The sequence below is a fragment of the Loxodonta africana genome, chromosome 3, assembly GCF_030014295.1.
Source record: "Loxodonta africana isolate mLoxAfr1 chromosome 3, mLoxAfr1.hap2, whole genome shotgun sequence".
Lineage (NCBI taxonomy): Eukaryota > Metazoa > Chordata > Mammalia > Proboscidea > Elephantidae > Loxodonta > Loxodonta africana.
The window spans coordinates 154,485,747-154,509,789 of NC_087344.1; the positions used below are offsets into that span (position 1 = coordinate 154,485,747).

General features: G+C 45.7%; 1 protein-coding gene across 3 annotated transcripts in view; it reads right to left on the reverse strand.

Annotated features, from left to right (window-relative positions):
• Window positions 1–5,116: 5,116 nt before the first annotated feature.
• Window positions 5,117–24,043, reverse strand: part of NOTCH2 (notch receptor 2) — a 217,866-nt gene continuing 198,939 nt past the window's right edge. For all 3 annotated transcript variants that reach the window (XM_023547517.2, XM_010589625.3, XM_064282355.1), the window contains 11 exons: window positions 20,064–20,176; window positions 18,625–19,130; window positions 16,902–17,249; window positions 15,694–15,836; window positions 15,282–15,492; window positions 14,748–14,844; window positions 13,211–13,379; window positions 12,038–12,339; window positions 11,196–11,343; window positions 10,514–10,611; window positions 5,117–9,708 (listed from right to left, as the gene is read on the reverse strand). In XM_023547517.2, coding sequence (XP_023403285.1) covers window positions 8,320–9,708; window positions 10,514–10,611; window positions 11,196–11,343; window positions 12,038–12,339; window positions 13,211–13,379; window positions 14,748–14,844; window positions 15,282–15,492; window positions 15,694–15,836; window positions 16,902–17,249; window positions 18,625–19,130; window positions 20,064–20,176 — 3,524 coding nt within the window. In that variant the 3' untranslated portion in view covers window positions 5,117–8,319. The remainder of the gene's footprint in view (window positions 9,709–10,513; window positions 10,612–11,195; window positions 11,344–12,037; window positions 12,340–13,210; window positions 13,380–14,747; window positions 14,845–15,281; window positions 15,493–15,693; window positions 15,837–16,901; window positions 17,250–18,624; window positions 19,131–20,063; window positions 20,177–24,043) is intronic.

Here is a 24,043-nt window from a genome sequence, read left to right on the forward strand (position 1 = left end):
AATTTTGACCTAGATCTATTTAGCTCTATACCAGTACAAGTGTGTGTATGGAAGGGTGAGAAGCCACCTGCCCATTCTACAGCACTATCCTCTACCAGGTATCCGGAGGCCCACTAGGGTTCCCTTGAGCTTATAAGTATATTGGTTCATAAAGCAAAACCAAACCAAACCAACCAACCAAACAAAAACAAAACTTACAGGACAGAGTAGAACTGCCCCATCTTTGCCACATCTTTCTCTTGCAGAGCAGCTGGTGGGTTTGAACCACTGACCGGTCAGTTAGCCGCTGAGCACTTTAACCACTGCACCACCAGGGATCCTTATACTGGTTCACAGAGTGGAATATATCATCTGCAACTGAGAGCACTGCACACTTTAGGGAGGAGAGTGCCTACTGTGCTGCTTAGGCTGTCCAGTGCAAAGTTGAAATGAAGTGGGTGATAGCGGACCTTTGGGTCTTCTTTCTGATTTTTCAGGAAGTAGTTCTAGCATTTCACCACCGAGAATGATGTCTAAGTAAGCTTGGGTAGATACGTTTTGTCACAAGCTGGATCCCTGGGGAAGCAAACTCTGAGATGGACATTAGCCGGCAGAAGTTTTTAAGGAGTGCTCTTGGGATCAACACGTGCCAAAGGGAAAGGAAGGAAGCAGGATAGGGCAAGGGGGCAAAGTAGGGTTGTGATGCAGCCTCAGCAGATGCTTCGCCTTACACCATGGGAAGCTCTGAAGCTGGGAGAAGCTTGTCAGTGTTATCCAGAGCTGCAGTGAGGGGGCTGGGCCTTTATACAGTGACTTTGACCAGGCATTGGATGTAGGCTGTCATGGGAAGGGAACACGATCCTGGGAAGACATCTTTCTTCTTGGGCAAGACATCTTCCTTCAGCTAAGGCAATTCCTCAGGAAGGCAGACAGTGCAGGCTGTCTTCATCAGTGCTCTGCACAGCTGGGAGTATTAGCCCTGAATTCCTAAAGGGGAATCTGGGCAGTGAAGCACAGTACCTGCTCCCCAATTTACCAGGTTAGGGATGTTTGCTAAGAGCTTTTTATTCTGCACAAATGTTGAATTTTGTTGACAGCTTTTTCAGCATCTGTCGATGTGATAGTATGTTTTTTGTTAATCACTTTCATGGTTCCAACTCAAAATTAAAGTTTTATTAAATAGTACATTGATTTTGGGAAAAGATAGCCATAACGGTTGCACAACACGAAGGACGTAGTCAATGTCAGTGAATTGTAGATGTGGAAACTGCTATAGTGGGGAACGTTTTGGTGTGTATATTTTCACCATAATGAAAAAGGGAAGAAAAGCACATTGAAAAGTCTCTCTCCCCCAGTGACACAGATTCTGATGTAACATGATTCATGGTTGCTGCCCATCCTCTGCCAGGCCCTTATTCTTACATCTTCCCTGGGAGTCTAGGGAAGTGGAAAGGAGAGTGAAGGAAGAAAGAGAGAAGTGTGAGACAACTCCATCACAGAGTTAGAGCCTGGGCCCCTACATGCCTGGCTTAAATTCTCAGAAACAGACAGATGACGCAGGGGATGAGGTTCTTGAAAGTCCCAGCCAGGTTACAGAACACAGAATCAACTTCAAACCTCTTTATGCTGAGGCAGACACATGCCACCAACTAGTGTCACACGGTAGCCAGGACCCAGACAGATATGGATTGACGAGCTTAACCCCAGAACTCCTGCCGAGCTGGTTCTCCTTGGTCATTTAATTAGCTTCAAATTACACAGTCTATCTTTTATAGGAGGATCCCTGGTGGCGCATTGGTTAAGCACTTGACTGCTAACCAAAAGGTTGGCAGTTTGAACCCACCAGCGACTGCTTCTATAAGGATTTCAGCCTAGGAAACACCCCATGGGGCACTTCTATTCTGTCCTACAGTGTTGCTATGAGTTGGAATTGACTCTATAGCAAATAACAGCAACATGTTTTATACAACGAATTTGAAAAAATATATTTCTTCAATGGATCAGCTATTGCAAGTAACAATGTTTTCAATAAGAAAACAGTCTCTACAAACTGAATAGGTAACTAAGATCAGGGAATTCTTTCACTGAATTCCTCCTTGTGAGGAGCCTCATCGCTGCACCCCTCCATAGACATCACAGCTCTTCCTGAGGTGACCTGCCCTGACCCTTTCTCCTTCCAAGTCCCAGTCAGCTCTCCCTGCCTTTGTCCCATTGGAGTGAGGGGTGGTAATAGCTCTGCTCATGCTAGCCAGGGTTTCTGCACTATCCCTTGTGGCTCCCTTGCCCTCACACACACCTTCATCATCAGTCCTTTTGTAAAGAAACCCTCCTTGAATTACCCCAGTCTGAGTGTGCCCTCTGTTTGAGGTTGGGGCCTGACTGATGCAAATGTTTTGTGCATTGCTGAGTCAAAAGAAGAAAACATATTCTCTGTGTCTCACAAACAGATACAGCACACACACAGACACCACACACACACAGACACCACACACACACAGACACCACACACACACAGACACCACACACGCATGGACACTACATACACACACACAGACACCACACACACAGACACCACATACATACAGACAGCACACACGCACGGACACCACACACACAGACACCACACACTCACAGGCACCACACACACATAGACACCACAGACGCACAGACACCACATACACACACACACAGATACCACATACACACAGATACCACACACACTCGGACACCACACACACAAGGACACCACACAGACACCACATACACACGGATACCACATATACACGGATACCACACACACAGACACCACATACACCCACACAGACACCACACACACAGACACCACATACACACAGATACCACACATACACACACTGACACCACAAACACTGACACCACATACACACACACTGACACCACAAACACTGACACCACATACACACACACAGACACCACACATACACAGACACCACATACACACAGACACCACACACACACACACACAGACACCACATACACACCCAAATACCACACACACACCCCACACATGCACAGACACCACGCACACACACTCTTCAAGGGTTTTTCAAAACACTTGATTGTATTTCACTTAAAAAGCACTGTCAAGCAAACTCAGGTGAGTGACCTGACCATAGACAACGCCCAGCCTGGCCCCGTAAATGTGCTGTTGTTGTTAGTTGCTGTGGATTCCAACTCACAGTGACTGTGTTTATCATGGAGGACTCACGGAGGCGGGGCAGTAGCAGGTGTTCCCGGTTGGGAAAGCAAGGATCCTCCCCCAGCACGATCAGGGACTACATTTCCAGCTTACAATTGCAGGTATAGGATGTGGTGGACTGATGGCCTGCTGCACCTGGGTCCACTGAAGCAGGTTTCCTAGAGAAAGTTTTCATTCCCAAATAGTGTACAAGAGGCAAAACCCAGCCCTAAGAGGCCAGCCTGCAGAGGATCAGCTGGGTAGGTCATTCCTTACCTTCCAAATTCATTCTCTTTGTATACCATTATAAAACACAACATGAACACTCAAATGTGTTTTATATAAAATAACACAGTGGGGATAACCAATATATGTTACCAGCTGTGTTAAAACATACTTGTGTGCAGATGTTGAATAAAGCTCCTTTATCTGCTTAACTGAAGCTTATTGCAAAATTTCTAGTCAAGTGGTTTAAAAAAATACTGTTACCATTTATAAATATTTAAGTGTGTGAGATTCAGAAGTTTTCTCAAAACTAGTATGGAAATAAACAAGATGCTAAGGTTGCTACAGGGCTGCTAATGCCAAAGTCAAATATTTGTGTTCAAACATCTTACTGATTGACTTTAAACGTAAATATTATGAATATAACCTTGTGAACAAACTTATGCACAAAACACTACATTACACATCCTTATATACTAGGGTCTATGCAAAATTTAAAGGAGTCTTGGTGGCGTAGTGGTTAAGCACTCAGTTGCTGACTGAAAGATTCATAGTGGTTAAGCACTCAGCTGTTGACTGAAAGATACATAGTGGTTAAGCACTCTGCTGCTCACGGAAAGACTGGCAGTTTGAACCTACCAGACACTCCATGGAAGAAAGACGTAGCAGTCTGCTTCTGTAAAGATTACAGCCTTGGAAACCCTATGTGGCAGTTCTACTTCAATCTGTCCTACAGGGTTGCTGTAAGTTGGAATTATCTCATTGACAACAGGTTATACAAAATTTACTTTGAGGAATAATATTGCAAACCAATGGTTTACGTACGAGTATCAAGATTATCACTTATATCTCAATTCTTCCTTTAGCAAACACTCTCTACTTCCATTGGAAGGCACTTTGTCCCAAGCAATTGTCTCTCACCAGCTACTGTTAGTGCATAGCAGAGTGACTAAGTCTTGCAATGCTTCCAATCTGGAAGAAGCTTTTTCCTCAAAAGCATTCATTTCTCTTATTATTGTGCTTTAGATGAAGGTTTACAGAGCAAATTAGTTTCTCATTAAACAATTAATACACATACTGTTTTGTGACATTGGTTGCCAACCCCATGACATGTCCACAATTTCCCCTTCTCAACCTTGGGTTCCCCATTACCAGCTTTCCTGTCCCCTCCTACCTTCTTGTCCTTGCCTCTGGGCTAGTGTGCCCTTTTAGTCTCATTTTGTTTTAATGGGCCTGTCTAAACTTTGGCTGAAGGATGAACCTCAGGAGTGACTTCTGAGTTAAAAGGGTGTCTGGAGGCCATACTCTTGGGGTTTCGCCAGTCTCTGTCAGACCAGTAAGTCTAGTTTTTTTGAGTTAGAATTTTGTTCTACATTTTTTTCCAGCTCCGTCCAGGACCCTCTATTGTGACCCCTGTGAGAGCAGTTGGTGGCGGTAGCTGGGCACCATCTAGCTGTGCTGGATTCAGTCTGGTGGAGACTGTGGTAGTTGTGGTTCATTAGAAAAGCATTTATTTATGATCTACCTTCAGGAACTAAAAAAGAAAAAAAAAAAAAAAAGCACTGTGCTAGGTTTTGTGATATTCAGAACAAAAAGAAACTGGTTTCTCTCTCCACAAATTACGACAAAATAGAAGCAATAATGGGACGGCCAAGGACACAGGATTGGAAAATAAAAAATGAAATGCCACTGAACTTGACATGTAACCTTTTTTATTTTGTGATAAAAATGCTTTCATATAAATTTGTTCTTAACTACTTTTAGAATGAAACTTTGAAAAGTAAAAACAAAAGTGTGCATTTTCCTTACTATAACCAGTCAGGAATATGCAGTCATTTTTTTCGGTTATTGCTTTTCTCATACAAACAGGTACAATATCACTTTTAAGAGAAATGTACACAAGGAAGTCGCCATAGTACCAAACAGTTATTAGTGGGGGCTTCTGGGTATATAAACGTGTCCTCCCAAATAGTCATACATTCAATGTACTGGTTAAGGCCAAAATTCCCAAACCACCCACCAAAGAGACATTACACCTTTGGTTCTTTTCTATGCAAGAATTACAAACTAGCAAATTTAATAATAAGAACACATAATGGACTTGAGCATCACAGCTGTTTACATTAAATTCTTTAATTCTCAGTCTCTCTTTCCCTCAGACTTCTCCCTCTCCTACTATCATGTAGGTCAGAAAATGATGCTTAAAACAGAAGAAACAAACAAATAGAAAACCTATCCCCAAGGGCAGGCAGAAGAACTTAAACAACAACAAAAGAACTTAAAACAACAACAACAAAAAGGGGTGAAGGCATCTATACGTGGCATGAAAGATGTATCCTATAAAAAGTTAGTCTTCAATTCAGAACCCAACTGAGAAAGTGACTCTCCATCTTACCTTCCCTTTTATTAAATATTACACAACTCAGGGGGTCCTTAAAATCTGATAAAATGCCTGAAAGGCAGTGTCCTCCTTTTCATCACTGAAGCCTGTTGGATGTGAATGGCAGCTCTTACACTCCCTTCTCCAAACCCAAAGGACTGAAATTAAAGTCTTCCAAGAAGGAGCAACAAGCAAGTTAGTCCTACACTGTGCTCAGGGATGGAGGAGACTACAGAAGATCAAAGCCGCTGGATCCAAGGCTGATACTTTTGGGAAGCGGGGCTGGAGAAGGGGTGCAGAGAGGAGCAGATGTGGTATAGTTCACAATGGCCCATGCACGCAAGTCCTCCCTATCCATGAACTGACAAATGGGCCCAAGGTAGAGAGTCACCATTTAGAATGATAAAATGTTCACATGCTTTGAAAGAGGCTGGTAGAATGCCTTTACGTGAGAGAATAAAATACAAAATGAACAAAATCTGTTTATATCAAGGCAGGACTGGTTATCTTTGTTGGTTCAATGAATTTGTGCAGGACTGAAAAACCGTTTGTAGACTGTCATGCCAACAAACACATAGGGTTTCCACATGGGGCCACGGTCAGATAATCAGGTACTTGGAGACTACTGACAACTACTTCTGGCTCTGGCAGCAATGAGGACTACCATTGAAAGCAAAACAGAGTAGGCAGTTAACATATTAACAGCTACTAAATGGCATGGCAGAACTAATTTCCATGGGGCTCCATAGCACTGGGTAGAAGTGACACTTTGGCCAAGGGGCCAATTTTTAGTTGACTCAGGGAGAAGTGGAAGAAAAATATTCTCATTCTATTTCTACAACTGTCTAGTAGAATGCTTCTACCCTTGACAGAAAAGTCAAGGGAGTCGCAGAGAGCATAAATAAAGGGAGAGGACTGAGGTGTGGTGCAGTCACAATCTGAACATAAGGAGAATAATGACAAGAGTTTGTAATCATCACCCAGAAGTGACTTAAGCAAGGAAACAAGCTTGGGAAGCCTGTATAGTTTCCAAAAAGGAATGTCACGAGGAAGGTAGGAGAAATGACAGCAATCCGTAGCAAAGGCCACGTCACAGTTCCTCCCCTTTCCAACCTTCCAGTCCAAGGGCTGGCTTGGACTCTAGAAATTAGGCCAACTTTCCATTTTCTAGCTTTGGATATAGAAGACATCTTTCCTCGAGAACGTACCAGGTAAACCCAGTGACTCAGAACACCCAAATGTGGAGGGAAGATTGGTGAATGAGCCTGTAAGACGAAGACAACTGAAACTGGGCCCCCTGAGCTGGGGAAAACTGTTTTAAGTGGCGAGGGTGTATGGTTGAAGACATTTTCTTCTGTGGAGATGTGTGGAAGGAAAGGCTCAGCAGCTAAAACTGGCTTCATCTGATGGTAGAGGGAGGGAAGCGGGGCTGAGCATTGTACAATCTCAGGGAAAACGCATTTCACGTTGGCAGTCATGCTTGGCAGGAACGGAAGGCACCTGCTGGGTGGTAACTACCTCTTGCATGAGTTACCTTACCTCTTGACCATTCCAAAAGTTTTGCTGGCTTAAAAGAACAAAACGAACAAAAAAAAGTCATAGTATCTAGGCTGCAAAGGGTAAAACTTCACAATGACTAGACCTGCAAACAGAAAAACAGCAAATACTCATCCTTCTTCCTGGTAAGGTTTATATACAGCCCTGCATGCAGGCAAGAGAATTAAAGTGGCAGCCTCTTGACAGGATCTCCTACCCCCCAAATTGGTCCAACAAAACATGCTTTGCTCCCCTTCTGCCTTTAGGAATGATCTATGTAGGAGAATGCAGTGTGTCCATTTCCTAAAGAAACACTTAGGAGGTTGTGCATAATCAAAATAAACCCTGTGAGACTCCGACGGACACTGGGAAATAGGAGGGAAAAAGGAGGATGAAGTTGCTTTCTAGGGCAGGAATGATTAAAGCACAAAGGTCTTGCCCTTTAACATACTGGCGGGGCTACAACCATGGAGAGGTGCAACAATTAAAGCACCAATGAAGTCAAAAGAATGTCCAAGGATAAAAAGATGAGAAAGGTCAACTCAGGCAGAATTCCAGGGCACAATTCCCAATAGGATTCTACTGTGGAAACTTCTCACAGATATGGCAAAAGCCCTCAGGGCTTAAAATGTAGTCCAAGCTGCAGGAATGTCTGGGCTACAATAGGCATCTGTCTTATTCTCCAAAAGGAAGGGAGTAAACATAACCTCTGGGCTTGTCTTCATCTTGCAATTCCATGAACTTGGCTTGATGCGCAAGAGATTAGAAGGAGCCATGTCCCCAAGCACAAACCCTGCAGATACCCAGTGAAGCTGATAAAATTGCTTCTTTGCATTATCTGAAAGATAAGAGCATCTCTTCTCTCCTGCCTCCAGGAGCTGGTTCCAGAGACTTCTTCATTTCTCTCCCGGATGACCTTCATTTTGTTCCTCAGCAGCATTTACAATAGGCAGTTCTGTCCCTACACTGGAGGCAGACTCTTTCACGCATAGACCTGCATATTGCTATGCGGTGGCTCAGACATGTGTGTCCCAGGTCCCCGCTGGCCTCCTCCAGCTCCCCCAGGGGTAGGACTGGTGGTGACATCTGACCAGTCAGAAGCAGAGTGGGGTGATGAGCTTGACCACTGGTCAGGAGACTCTGGGGATGGTGTCAGGTAGGGATGCTCACCTTGGAGGTGACCACTGTGGCTGGGCGTCCGCTCAGCAGCATTTGAAGAGGCATAACTGTGCTGTGAAGGGGGCGTGGGGTACTTACCCACAGAGGCTGGGAAAGGATGATAGGCTGGGAGAATGGTCTGAGCTACCTGACCATCCTGCTGGGGCATCATGGCAGTAGGGAAAGCCACATTTGGCAAACGGGCCATTTCTGGAATCTGGTACATGGTGGGCAGGGGGCCTGCAACAGTGGGAGGACAGTTGGACTGAGGCTGAGGGGCCCCAGCTGGTTGGGCAATGCTGCCTTTGGGAATCAGCTGGAAAGTCACAATGGGGGGCAACGGCTCCCGAGGGGTTATGTGCTTCCCATCAGGTGGTCTGTTCTGGGGAGCTATGCCAGGGTGGGTGCCCTCAGCTGGAGTGAGGACCATACCAAACATCTCACTGTACTGGGTTTCATTCATCTCCATGCGGTTCATCCAGTCCGCTGGGACAGTGACTGGATGTAGCCTACCCAAGCTCCCTGCACTGCCACCTCCTGGAGGGACAATGTGGTGGTGGGACAGCAACTGGCTCACTGAGGGAAGCACAGTGCTGGCCCCATGAGCCAGAGGCTGCATTTCATGAAGGTTAGAGAAAGACAATGCATGCTGTGAGTGGGCAGGGGCAGGTGGGGCAGCAGTGGCCAACATAGGGTTGGGTGGTGAGGCCTGTAAGATTCCAGGGGATGTAATCATTGGAGAGGATGTGGTGTCAGAAACATATGTGTGAGGAGACTCCAGGGAATCAACGGGTGATAAGGTCACTGAGCTCTCAGACAGCTGGCCCTTGTCACTCAGAGACTTCTTCCTCCTGTTACCCTTGGCATCCTTGGCCTCCTTGGCCAGGTGAGGGAGGCTAGTGGGCATGGCACTCTTGGCATTGGGCCTTCTGGGCTTCTTGCCCATAGGAGTGTGCTTCAGGCTGAGGAAAGACCTGTTGGGTCCACAGATGACAGGTGAGAGAGCAGAAGTCAGCACGGTGCCTGGAGGGCTCGGTGTCACATTGTACTCATCCAGGAGGCGCACAATGTCATGATGCATGCGGTCCCGAGCCACATCCCGGGGGAGGCGATCCATGTGGTCTGTGATGTCCCGGTTGGCAAAATGGTCTAACAGGATCTTAGCTGCTTCATAGCTCCCCTCCCGGGCAGCAAGAAATAGGGGTGTCTCTTCCTACAGAAAAAGCCCATGCACACAGAACATATTTTAGTAACACTCTTGAGAATATAGTAGTGTTTCTCAGTCTTTGCTTTTTTGTCATCACCTCCATAAGGAGCCTTTTTTAGACATTTTATTATAATTGCCTCTCGCCTTATGAAATTTTATATCATAGATATACAGTATATATGTTTAGGTACTACATATACATCTGTGCTTTACACATAAAAAGAGTAAGATTTTTTTCTCACCCTCCAAGAACCAATTTGCCTCCTTGGGGGTGATATCACTCCCGGTTGACAATACATGAAATAAAGTGTGCCGTTGAGCCACAGGCCCACTTAAAAAAGCACTGAGCTTATTGAAGGAAATTTCTAAGGGAGAAAGGAGTTAGAGATAGGGAAGTTGGGAGGAGAATAAGCTCAGGCAAGTGGAGAACTGGGAAAAATAAAGAAAAGAGTACGAAGAAAGAAGAGACGAAACATCTGTAAGAGAGGACTAAAGTAAGATAATGGGAAAGAAGAAGTTAATGAGAGAGGATGAACAAGAGAGGGGGGAATGAGTGAACAAAAAGCAACCAAACTTATTTACAGAACAGCCTGGCTCAAACTGAGCACGGAGTGAGCAGAGGGCTCAATCCCGGCACCTCCCTGGATGACCCCAGCATCCTTCATCAAGGTCTCTGGACCCAATTCCTGCCCAACCTGCTTCCATCTTTGTCTTCAGCTATCACCAGAGAAGCTATACAATTAAAAGGGAACGGGCCTCACAACTGGGTGCTCTGTTATGTGCATGCTCAAGCTCAGAGCCCACACTATACCTTGTTGTCCTGCATGTCTCGGTTGGCTCCATTTTTCAACAGCAAAATGGTTGCCTCCACATTATTGACAGCAGCTGCCCAGTGAAGAGCAGATTTTCCTGCAGGGGAAAAACACCTTAATAAGCAGATAAAGAGTAGAGGACATGTCCTACCTTCTAGTATAAGGAGGCACCATGACTTGTACAAGGAAACCTTGAACTTCAGTATAGGCTGCCCAGCCTTCAGAAGACCTCCAGGTAAAAGGATCACTTGTCTGTGGTGCTTACTTCCTCCCCATGGCAGAACTGACCAAGTCACATACTGAAGACAATATCCTATTGATTACATGCCAGAAGGTGTATTTAGGATGTCCCACAATCCTCGCAGTGAAATCAGTTCTCATTAAGTCCTCTTATCAGAAGCGGTACGCCCAGGAACCCACACAGGCAACGCTTTCATGGACCTGCTTTGAGGTTCAAACACCCTCACTAAATATCCCTTCTCATCTTCATCTCGGGAGCTCCCACAGGCTCTGTTCTCTGGGTCAATAAATATATGTTGAAAGAAAGAAGGAGACAATGGATGGATGGATGAGTCTCTGAGATTTGGAGCCAAGACACTTCTTTATGGTGAATGTAACAATTCTCCTTCCTAAAGGCATGGTTTGCAGGTACGAACCCAAACCCCTGGCTCTCGTCCCTACCGTGGTCATCCACTGCATTCACATCTGCTTGGCAGTTGATCAGCTCTGCCACCATGCCCTCCACAGCCAGGCGGGCAGCCAGGATCAGGGGCGTAGTACCATCATTCATCCTGGCATCTAGGTCAGTTGCTCGGTTGCGGATCAGAATCTAGAAGATGAGAAAGTACAGAAAAGAGAGTTACCTGGATGAAGGAAAATAATGAAACCAAGAGAAGAGATAAGAGCATCAGAGCTCAGGTGACACTCTAAGTTCTCGGAGAGCAAGGGATGTCTTGTTATTTTTGTGTTCCAGGGTTCTACCGTGGTAGGTAGCTCAATAAATATTTGTTGAATGAATGAATGAGTGGGTGCTCGAGGACAATGGCCCATGTACTTCTACTGTCTAAGGAAAGAAGAGGGATGTGGGAAAATTTCAAACCCTCAGTCATGGTATACAGTCTAAGGTGATACAGAATGCTTCCAATCTGTGGACATTACAGAATACTGTGAACTCACATCAAGAAAACAGCCAAGGAGCAGACAGTTTGGGATAGGTACCACTCCCATCTGATCTATTTATTTGCAAGGCAGCTTGGCATAGCAGAAAGAATGGTACTTAAGAATCAGAAGACTGGTGGTATCGGAAGTGGGCTCTGTCACTGTCTGGCTGTGTATTCCTAGGTCAGTTTGCCTGCCTTCTTTTTCCTGAGTCCTCATGGAGCAAGCATGGCTCTAACACCTGCCCTAACTCTCTCAAAGGATTGGCAAATGAATTTCATGACATATTGAGTGCCTTGACAAGGTAAGACATAGCTCCATAAAGAATTCTTATTATTCAAGCTGACTCATTTCCTATTCTTTACCTGGAAGACACCCTGGGCATCGGCTGCCACCGCGGCGTGGAGAGGGCAGCGGCCCATGTTGTCTTGAGCATTGGCATCTGCACCTGCATCCAGGAGATGCTTGGCAGCATCTGCTCTCGAGTAGCGGGCTGCGAGGTGCAGGGCCATCTCGCCTGTGCGGTCTGTCTGGGCCTGGAGACTGGCACCCTGGCCCACCAAGTCTGTGATGATGTTGGCAGAGGAGTCCTCTGCTTCTTCATCTTCATCACTCATGTCTGAGCTGCCTCCTCGGAGAGATGCCAGCATCAGCGGGGTGCACCCATCTGCAGAAAAGGAAAATTCAGGTAAGTATTTAAGGAGGAGAAGGAAGTTAATGATCAGTTGACCCTATTGTTAGAATAGTCCTATTTGACTGAAGTTATTCCTATGGAGGAAAAAAAAAATACCATGTCCTTCTTGTGGAATTGATAATTAGCTTTGCATCTGCCACCTACTTTTCCTCTGATAATGTCCTTTCTAAAGAAGCCCTGGTGGTGCAGTGGTTAAAGGACTCAGCTGCTAACTGAAAGGTCAGTGGTTTGAACCCACCAGCCGCCTTGCGGGAGAAAGATGTGGCAGTCTGCTTCCATAAAGATCACAGCCTTGGAAACCCTGTGGGGCAGTCCTACTCTGTCTTACAGGGTTGCTATGAGTCCGAATGGACCCAACAACAGTGGGTTTGGTTTTGGTTTTAATGTCCTTTCTATATAACATAATGGGGAAGTAAGAGTATTTTAAGCTGAGGCCGCTTCTCTAAGTTTAAAAAAAAAAGCTTTTCCGTTCATGTTTCTCAGTGCTATGTTACCCAATATTGACACAACTAATTTCAATATATACTAAACTATCAGCTAGACTAATTCTCCATTCCTCTGCTTTGAGATATTTCTTCTCTATTCTACTACTATCTAAGCCATTTAATCAGCCTGTCTTTTTTAAGCATGTGATATAGGGAGCAAGGTAAACTCCTTCCTTTTCTTCTCACACGATTTCATCATTTCTGCATGCATTTATTCCTAAAGCACTCACTTCATCAAACTGATTCAGAGTCTGTGAAACTGGCAGATGGCATATCACCAGGTGGGACAAACACAGGGACAATGGGGATCCAAGGGCAGGTACCACCTGGTGAAGAGGGGGAGGCTTGCTGGTGCTGACCTGGTCCACGGACATTCACGTCCAGCACATCCACCTCCTGCTCTGCCTGAGGAGGAGTGGGTGCAAACGATGGTGTCCTACGGATGTCTGCAGCTTCCAGGTGCTGCTGCGTCCATGGGCGTCGGTCAATGGGGTCATCCTCTTCTGAGAGTAAGGCCTCATCTTCACCCTGAAAAGGGAAAACAGTACCTTCTGTCAATTTGACCCTCCGCCAGAACTTGCTGATAAGGAGCAGGTCCAGAGTTGACTACTTCACTCCCAGTCACCCACTCAGTCCACTTCTACTCCGATTCTCCACATGATCACCCAGCTGGCTTCCTACAGCTCTTGCAGTGTGGTTCCTGCTTACTTCTCTGTACAACTCTCCTCACCTCCCCATTCCAAACCCTAGACTTCAGCCTTAATATGCAACTTGTAGATCCTCACAGCACCATATATTTGCTTCTAGGCCTTTGCCCATGTTGCTGCCTCTGTCTGGAATGGTCTCCCCCAATTTTTTATTGGAATAGCTCCACCTACCCTTCAATTCAAGTTAGATCTTACTTCCTGTTGTTGGTCCTAAGAAGCACACCCTGCTTACCTCCATTACTACACTGTGTTAAGTGCTCACACGGCACCATGTGGCAGTCTCTACCACTAAATGTAAGGTTGCTGAGTGCAGCGAATGAGCCTTGTTCATAGTGTACCCCTGCACTTACCATAGTGCCCAGCACACAGCAAGCACTCAAGAATATGTGTTGAATAATACTAATTATCATCATTTAAAAAGCAGCTATCATTTATTGAATACTTAGCATATCATAGGAACTAGGTAAGGTACTTTACATACATTGCTGTGTTTAATCCTCACGATCACTCTTAGAGGTAAGAATTATTATTATTCCCATTTTATGAATAAGGATAATTAAGTACAAAGAGGTTAAGTAACTTGCCCGGTTAGTTAGTGAAAGAGTTTTGGACCTCAACCACATTCTGACTGTAACTAAAACAACGTTCTTAACCATCACGCGCTACTGGCTCTCAGCCACGTGGAGCTATGGATGGACAGTCTCTTTTCCACATCAGCATCAGCCCAATCTACCTCTTACTTCAGTAGGGTTTTAGTTTCTTGGGCTGATGATGGGGAGCTTCCAAACTCAATGGTCACTGGCTTTCTTTCACTGTTTAATTTCCTCTTCCCTTTCAGAAAGGAAAGTGCCCAGAAAAGATAAGGGAGAGATGTAGCCATGAAGGAGACTGCTATTTATACTTACCATTCCTCATTCGACTACTATCAGCATTACACGAGGAAGAGGGCATGATTTATTATTTTTGAAGAATTCTTACTGGAAAACATACATAGGTAACCCAAAGTCATAAATGACCTCAAGATTCCTGCCTTTCATTAGAACCTGGGATGGCCACTACGTGGGCAATATATAAAGACTACCACCCTTTCCTCCCATTCAGGATACTCTAGATAGCAAGGGACAGAAATCTGAAATGTGATCAGATAGAATGGGTGACAATGGTGGTGGTTCTACCACAGCCAGTTTACCTTGGCCTTCTTGGGCTGGGGTCCTTCAGCATCGACCCAATGCTCACTTGTTCCAGAACCAATTAGGTTAGCCTCTGAAACTTGCACTGACAGATTTCTGATATTATGGGGTGAGGGGGAGGAGAGAGAAGAGCAGAGGTTATGCCATAAATCAATACAGTTGTTTTCAACACTTTGCACACCAAGACACACTCCCATGGCTATCTGCAGAATTTTGGGGGCCCTGGACCAGAGGAGATGAGCAGTAGTTTATGTGCCATTTCCTAAGCATACACCCTTTCCCTTCCCACTGATCAAGAGCTTACACCAGTATGCTTCAACATGGAAGCTGAGCACCACTGGGCTACAATGTGCAGACTAGAAGTACCCAGACTGTGGTCTCACAGTCACTCAGTAAGCATTCGGAGTCAGGGTCCAAGTGTGATCTTGTGGCTAGAGTTCAGAATTTAAAATCATGATTCAACCAAACCAGCTTTTAGAGTTCTCACTGCTCATAATTACTGTCAATAACGTTTTGTTGGCAAGCCCTCTTACTTCAGCCCCACAGCATCCTGTCCCACCGGCTCACGACGCTTGTGATTGCTGGAGTCTCGGCGAAGGGTGAAACCTTCAGGCAGCCAGAGGGAGCCATGCTTACGCTTTCGTTTTGCCATGATTACCCCCAGCAGGATAATAAACAGGATAATGACAACAGCAACAGCAAGTAGATAGAGGAGCTGAGTGCTTTTTGGAGTCCAGGATTCACCTGAAAAGTTCAGAGAAACAGGGAAAGTGATGAATAAACATTAACTTCTCAATATTAGGATTAAATTCATTTAGGGGGCAACTTTGACCTCACCAGCCCTGAAAAATAGAGGGCTGGACCTTGAAAAGTGTGCCCTTTCCCTCTGCCCCCAAGTGACACCTTTCCCCTCTGCCCTCTCCCCTTAACACCTGTGCCACTCACTGATGACAGACACAAGAGGGTATGACAGGGTCCCCTGGATGGCGTGAGAAGCCAGAAGAGCTGCTGCTGCATCGGTGTTCTTGAAGCACTGGTCTGAATCCTGAACACATTGGCGGTTGTCAATTTCCAGAAATATTTTAGAGCTATGAAATGCCAAGGGAAAAGAAGAAGAAGGGAAAGGGTGAGTAACACAGAAGGGTGCAGGTCAACAAGCTGAGTCTGATGGGTTACATGACCCCTCCTTCCTCACCTTCAAGATCAGACTCTCCACCTCAGTGATACTGCTTCCAGAAAGACCTAAAAAATTAGGACTTCATCCCTTCAGATCCTAAACACTAATTCTCACTTTGGGAGTTTCTCACTTTTCTTAGTCTGGCTGATTCTAAGCCTCTGACTTGGGCAACTCAAGACAAAGTGATAAAACTGTAAAAAGGCAACCTTCAGTGCTCTCCTTCTGTGCTTTTGGTGATCTTCTTCCACCCCTTTCCCATCTTCTCACTGGCACTTGGTAGTTGTGGGGCGCCACTGAGTCAATTCTGACTCATAGTGACCACATGTGATAGAGTAGAACTGCCCCATAGGGTTTTCTAGGCTGCAGTCTTTACAGAAGTAGGTCGCCAGGTTTTTCTCCCACGGAGCCACTTGGGTGGGTTTGAACCGCCAACCGTTCAGTTAGCAGCTGGCTCTTAACGGTTGTAACCATCGGGGCTCCTTGGCACTTAATACTACTGTAAAAATCTTTCCCTCCACGTTTTTGGCCCTTATCCTCCTTTGTCTCTGTACCCGTAGCTTGGCTAGCTGTAGGAATAAAAGTTGTGGGATATACCAACAAAAAGTGCAGTGTGAATGACAGAATAATGTCAAGAGACATATCATAAATGAAGGGCCTGAAGGCAGTGCATCATACAGGCGGGGAGTCAATAATAGGGCCATTTGAGGCAACTCGGCAAAGGTTAGGGGCTTCAGCATTTGAGGAGGCCTTCCCGAAATCCTGCCTCCTGCTTACTCCAGCCCACCTTTGCGGATTCCAAGATCAAGACAAATCTTCACCCTTAAACAGAAGTACTGGGTTAATGGACTTGATCTATTTGATGGGTGCTTTATCTGTCTGAGCTTTGGGGTTTCATAGGTTTTGACTTATGCTGGGTATCAAAGTGCTCAGCTTTATAAAATTCACCTTTAAGAAGCTCAGAAACCAAAAAACCTACCCAGCCACCTCCTGCTCTTCTTCAACAGGAAGGGACCTGCGTGTCATCCTCTGCTTCTTCATGGCAGCTGACTTCTCTCCATAATATGGGTATACCATGAGGGCCCCCTGGGCGTCCCGTTTAATGCGCAGGTTGGTGTGGAGCAGGGCGCCCAGTGCCCGCAAGAAGCTGCGAGCATCCTGGAGCAGCTGTTCAGGTGGCATCAGCACGACAATAACCAGGGTTCCCTCTGCCAGCTTCTCTGGCTGGTCAGCAGCACAGTCCAGCCCATCCCAGCCACACTCCTCGCTGTTGCATCCCTGGTCACAGTGGTTGTCTTTGTAGTGGTCTGCACAATATTTGTCATACCTAGGTAGGGGGAGACACAGGGGAGAGAAAAAAGGGAAAGGGGTTCAGATTAGCCTGCAGCTCTATTTGCTTTTCTATCTGCAACTACCAGGGATTTTCCAATCCATTTTCTGTGGCCCAGGTCAGGCCCCATATGCCCCATGGAGTCTTCCTTGAGTTCTCCTACCTCTAGCATCTTAGAGTACATACACGTAGCCTATGCCACTTAACATCAATGGGTGCTCCCTGAATGAGAAACAGCACTGTGTTCACCATGCTACATGGGCTTAGGGGTTCCCAGCGAGCTTGCAATCCTAAGTTAAATCTTTAAATAAAGCTATATATCTGAAATAAAAATCAACCCAGTTCATGCTTCCTCTATTTTTGTATCCAGTGCCCCTGGTGAAGTATCAATGGATAAATAGCCCTGAATCACCAAGAGTTGCTATACACAGGACCAGGTCAATACGGTCCGTTCTTCCCCTGTCAGGGCTGAATCTCAGCTGTGGAAGGTAGGGGGAAGTGTACGTTCCATACAGGACACCAGGGCTAACTTGTACAGCCTCTTCTAGTCTCTTTACCAAGATCAAATATTGCGAAAAGGAATTCGAGGCCAAAACCTAAATGTTGCACATGACACTTCAGCTACACTCTCCTCTGCCTGCATACCCTTTGATATTTACATCAGTTGGTACAGCTTGCCATCCTAGCTCAGTGGAAAAATTAGGAGTCAGGAGAAGCCCGTATGTACTTTGGAAAGTTCTTTAACCTTCCCAGGCCTCTGCTCCCTCACTGTGGAAGAACATTAATAATATCTGTGCCTTACAAGGTTGTTAGGAGTTAACTGGGGTTAAATCAAATGGGATGGTAGATATGAAAGGTACTATGCAAGCCATGGAAGCACCATAAAAATGCAGAATAACTGCAATAATGAAGGCAAGGAAGGTTAAGTGACCTCATTTAGCTTATGCCTCCTGCTAAATCTGGATGGGGAAAACCAGTCTTAGGGAACGGAGTGGGGTGAAAAGGGAGAGGTACAGACCTTTCCATCCATCCTGCACGCAGGTTATGTGAGAGGCTGCCTGGGAGTGGGCAGCACCACTTCCACAAGTTATTTCCCCCAGGAGGTCGTGAGAGCAGCAGGTGAGAAGGCAGAGAGAGGCAGAGAGAGAGGGTGACTGTGCAGGGAGCATTCCTGGGCCTCGGTCAGCAGAGAGACCACGGGGTCGTGTGCGATGGGACAAGGCTGACGCCCAGGAGAAGAGGGCCTCGGGGCACCAGTCTGGAAAGCAGAGGCAGCTTGGGCTGAAGCACTGGAGTGGTTAGGAGCAAGAACAAGAGACCGAGGTGTGTTAGTGACAGTGCCTCTCAGCTTCTGGGGACCTGGAGCCCTTACTTGCATGTCTTGCTGTTCCTCTGGCATTCAAAGTTGTCAAAGAGGCACTCAGCCGTGTTGCACAGCTCGTCACACTGGTTGTTGATGTAATCCCAGCACGGAAGTGGGGAGGAGCAGTTGGCCCAGGGGTTCTCCATGGTGAGAGAGCAGTCGCCCCCATCCCACTGGCAGGCATGACTGTTGCAGGCCTCATCACAGACGCCGTCCCGGGCTTTGTCTGCGCAATACTGGCTGAGACAGGTGGCGGGAGGCATGCTGGTGGGGGCTGTGTAGAGCTCACAGTGGCTGCCCCAGAACCGGGAAGGGCACTGGCAAGAGTAATAAGGGGGCTGGCGCTGAGGATAGCAGGTGCCCCCGTGCTGGCAGGGGCTGCTGGCACAGCCTGGCTCGCAGTCCTGGGGATTTGGGCAGAAGCAGCGGGGTCCTGAGGCTGTGTGCACACACTGCTCCCCTTTCCTACACTTCACTTGTCCACAGCTGCTCTGGCATCTTGCCCCGGAGAATCCCTGTGGAAATGAGTGAAGGGATGAGGAAGGCAGGCCAGGTCCTGAGGGCTTGCCCATTTTCCTCTCCCAAGCCTCTCCCTGCCATACCTCCAGGGAGATAAAGACTAGACACTTCACTAAGATCCCTCCATGTGCTTCCTGGGCCAAATTCTAGGAAAACGCCTCTTCAAGTCAACCTATAGGCCAGGGCTCAAGGTTCCACAGGATGAATGCAGAATTCTCTCACTTAAACAGTGCACTTCTAGAAATTAAGTCCACAGGTCATGGTGGATGAGAGTCAGGTGACACTATCTATACGCACCTTCCCTAACCATCAGGAGATCAGTCAGATAATGCCTTTATAGGGAAAAAAAATCATCTTAGAGTTTTAGGTGTCTGAAAAACTTCCATGTCTCATCTCACTCAAACTTCCTGCTTAGCCCAAGCCAAGATTACTGGAAAGGGTTCCTTTTGGTATCTCTCCACACAGTAATCTCCATTTTAGGGGGGTTTCGGCCTCTGGCACAGGTAGAACACTGCATAGCACAAGGATAAAAGTAGGCTTTGTTCTAGTGTAAGAAGCAGCTCACTCCCAAGTGGTTCCTGCCAAAGTGTTTAAGCAGAGTTTCCAACCAGCTCAGTCCAACCTGGGCAGCAAGACTGCTTTCCCGCATGGGATTGAGAAGCCTGTTTTCAAGGGAACATTCCATCCCTTCCTGTGATTTTTTTCCTTTGCTCCTTCTGACAACTGATGGTCACAGATTAGGGCGTTACTCTTTTGGGAAGGGATTAAGTGGCATTGAGAGGAAAAACCAAAGCACTTTCTTCTGAAGGATCTAAAACTGAGAAAGCTCCCCATTATGGAGTGAGAAAAAACAAAACAGCTTAATCTCAGCTTTGACACAGACTGTACAAGAGAGAGCATGCTCTTTAAATCAACAGCAGGGCACTTACCGGGGGACAACGACAAATGAAACCATCAGGCATGTTGCTGGCCACAGCACAAGTCCCTCCATTGAGGCAAGGCATCTGGGGACACACATCCATGAAGGTTTCACAGTGACGGCCTCAAAGCAGAAAACAAAAAGGGGGTTTTAAAGGTAGAAGTAGTGACAGCAAGTGTCATGTATTGAATTGTGTCCCCCGAAATTACCTATCTGTCTAGGCCATGATTTCCAGTATTGTATGATTATCCACCATTTTGTCATCTGATATGATTTTTCTACGTGTTGTAAATCCTACGTCTACCATGTTAATGAGATGGGATTAGTGGCAGTTACGTGGATGAGACTCAATTTACAAGATTAGGCTTTGTCTTGAGCAAATCTCTTTTGAGATATAAAAGAGAGAAGTGAGCAGAGAGACAGGGGAACCTCGTATCACCAAGAAACAAGAGCCAGGAGAATAGTGTGTCCTTTGGACCCAGAATCCCTGCACTGAGAACCTCCTAGACTAGGGGAAGATTGATGAAAAGAACCTTCCCCCAAAGCTGACACGGACAGAAAAGCCGTCTCCTGGAGCTGACATCCTGAATTTGGACTTCCAGCCAACTAGCTTGTGAGAGAATAGATTTCTGTTTGTTGAAGCCATCCACTTGTGGTATTTCTGTTATAGCACCACTAGATAACTAAGACAGCAAGTTACTAGATGGAACTCTGCTGGCATGTGAGTTAGCCAGAGGATTAGAGATGGAGCAAGAGATACAGATGACAGTTCAGTTCTAACCCTTTGGGAACATGAGAAGACAAAGAAAACACTAACTAAATCTCAAGATTTATTGGCCCCATCACTGGTTCAACCCCTCACTTCTCTGGCCTACACAATAAGCACATGTGACATATATCCCTGAACCAACTCATATTAACAGGATAGATGCAAAAACTGACTCTAATCTAATCCTATCAAAAAAAAAAAAAACAGGGGGAGGGGGGTGGGGGGAATGAAACCTCAGCTTTTTGAAGGTACTATAGCTTTTAAAACAAACATTTAACAAAATCATTTGCTGCGTTTTATTAACATTATCTACGTCAGACAAGAGGCTATACCAGGACAATACATCCATATAGTGATTTCTAGTTTGTAGAAAATTTTCATCTACAATGTCTCTTTTCAATCATTTCTGGCTACTCCGTACCCTGCCTGGCTTTGCTTTAAAATGTAGCTTAATTTTCCCCAGACACAGTTCTGAAACAGAAGGTATCTTCTAGGCTGTTGGTCTATGACAAAGTGAACTAAGAAACGGAAAATATGGAGAAGATGTTGTAGTACAGCTGAGGCCTGTTGGCAAACAGCAGGAGATGGGCCCCATCTGGACTATGGTCACTCAGAAGGGAAGAGGTGACTGTTATGTGTTGAATTGCATGTCCTAAAAAGAGATGCTGAAGTACAAACTCCTGGTAACTGTAAATGTGGCCTTGCTTGGAAGTAAGGTCTTTGAAGATGCTGTCAGTTAGGTCAATATGAGGTCATACTAGAGTAGGGTGCCTCCTAATCTAATCTGAGTGGTATCCTTACAAAAAAAGAAGTGACACGGAGACACAGACACAGGGGAAGAAGGCCATGTGTCATGGATTGAATTATGTCCCCCCAAAAACGTGTGTATCAACTTGGTTAGGCCATGATTCCCATTATTCTGTGGTTGTCCTCCATTTTGTGACTGTAGTTTTATGTTAAAGAGGATTAGGGTGGGACTGTAATACCAACACCATATCACATCCCTGATCCAATGTAAAGGGAGTTTCTCTGGGGTATGGCCTGTACCACCTTTTTTTTTTTTTTTAATAATTTTTATTGAGCTTTAAGTGAACGTTTACAAATCAAGTCAGTCTGTCACATATAAGCTTATATACATCTTACTCCATACTCCCACTTAATCTCCCCCTAATGAGTCAGCCCTTCCAGTCTCTCCTTTCGTGACAATTTTGCCAGTTTCTAACCCTCTCTACCCTCCTATCTCCCCTCCAGACAGGAAATGCCAACACGGTCTCAAGTGTCCACCTGATATAATTAGCTCACTCTTCGTCAGCATCTCTTTCCAACCCATTGTCCAGTCCCTTCCATGTCTGATGAGTTGTCTTTGGAAATGGTTCCTGTCCTGGGCCAACAGAAGGTTTGGGGACCATGACTGCCGGGATTCCTCTAGTCTCAGTCAGACCATTAAGTCTGGTCTTTTTATGAGAATTTGGGGTCTGCATCCCACTGTTCTCCTGCTCCCTCAGGGGTTCTCTGTTGTGCACCCTGTCAGGGCAGTCATCGGTTGTGGCTGGGCACCATCTAGCTCTTCTGGTCTCGGGATGATGTAAGTCTCTGATTCATGTGGCCCTTTCTGTCTCTTGGGCTCATAGTTATTGTGTGACCTTGGTGTTCTTCATTCTCCTTAGATCCAGGTGGGTTGAGACCAATTGATGCATCTTAGATGGCTGCTTGTTAGCATTTAAGACCCCAGATGCCTCATTTCAAAGTGGGATGCAGAATGTTTTCATAATAGAATTATTTTGCCAATTGACTTAGAAGTCCCCTTAAGCCATAATCCCCAACCCCCCGCCCTTGCTCCGCTGACCTTTGAAGCATTCAGTTTATCCCGGAAACTTCTTTGCTTTTGCCTGTACCACCTTTTATCTCTTAAGAGACAAAAGGTAAGGGAAGCAAGCAGAGAGGAGAGAACCTCATCCTACCAAGAAAGTAGCTGCAGGGAGCATAGCAAATCCTTTGGACCTGAGGTTCCTGCACTGAGATCCTCCCAGACCAAAGGAAGACTGATAACAAGGATCTTCCTCCACAGCCGACAGAGAAAGCCTTTCTTGGAGCCAGCGCCCTGAATTTGAACTTCTAGCCTACTGAACTGTGAGAGAATAAACTTCTCTTTGTTAAAGCCATCCACTTGCGGTATTTCTGTTATAGCAGCACTAGATGACTAAGACACCATGTGAAGCAGAGACTGGAGAGATGCATCGACAACGCAAGGAGCCAAGGATTGCCAGGAGCTACCAGAAGCTAGAAGAGGCAAGGAAAGACCTTCCTCTAGAGCCTTCAAGACAGCATGGCCTTGCTGACACCTTGATTTTGGACTTCTAGTCTCCAGAAATGTGAGACAATAAGTGTGTGTTGGTTTAAGCCACCCAGTTTGTTGTAATTTGTTATAAAAGACCTAGAAAACTAATACACAATTATGAGGCAAGAGTTACAATGTTTGTCTCTTCAATTTACGGTAATAGCCAACAACCAAGAGCAGCCATCATACAGACTCGCTGCTCACTGGACCAGTGGCCCCTCACTGGTGACTTCAGCATTCCACAATAGTTGCAATCCGTGGGATCATTTGTTATGCACACACAAAGAGCTCAAGAGATTTTTTTTCATTTACAAGTGTGGAAAATGCACAAACACTACTGCTTTGCTGTAATACACTAATTTCAGATGGTCTTCATCCTCCCTCCTCCTATTTCTCCCTTACTGTGTGTTTGTCAGGGTTTCCAGATAAAGGGGTCACAGAGGCATGAAAGGAAAAGGAGCCAGCTTTGCTCCTCTGGCCTCCTAAGTACATCATGGCTAATGTGAGGCCATTCATCCTCTTCCTGTCCTGTGTGTGATGCTTATAATAGATTCTTTCCCACTTTATACTATTGCATGCAGGCAACTTCCACACCACAAAATCCCTCTCTCTCTTTGTAAAATTCCAAGGTTCTTAAAAGTAGCATATCTTTAAAACTGGAAGGAAGGAAGACTGGAGATGGACTTAGGATGTAGCAGAGTCCATCTTGCCAAATTATTAATAAATAGGCCATTACAGCCTATTTCCTGATTCCCTAGGAACCTGATCACGCCTTCAGTATAAGAAATGCTGCTGGAGAATAAGCTTTGGAATGACTCCAGAAAATCCAAGACTTCAAGTCTAAGTATTTGATGATACCACCCTATCTAGATACAAGAAACTA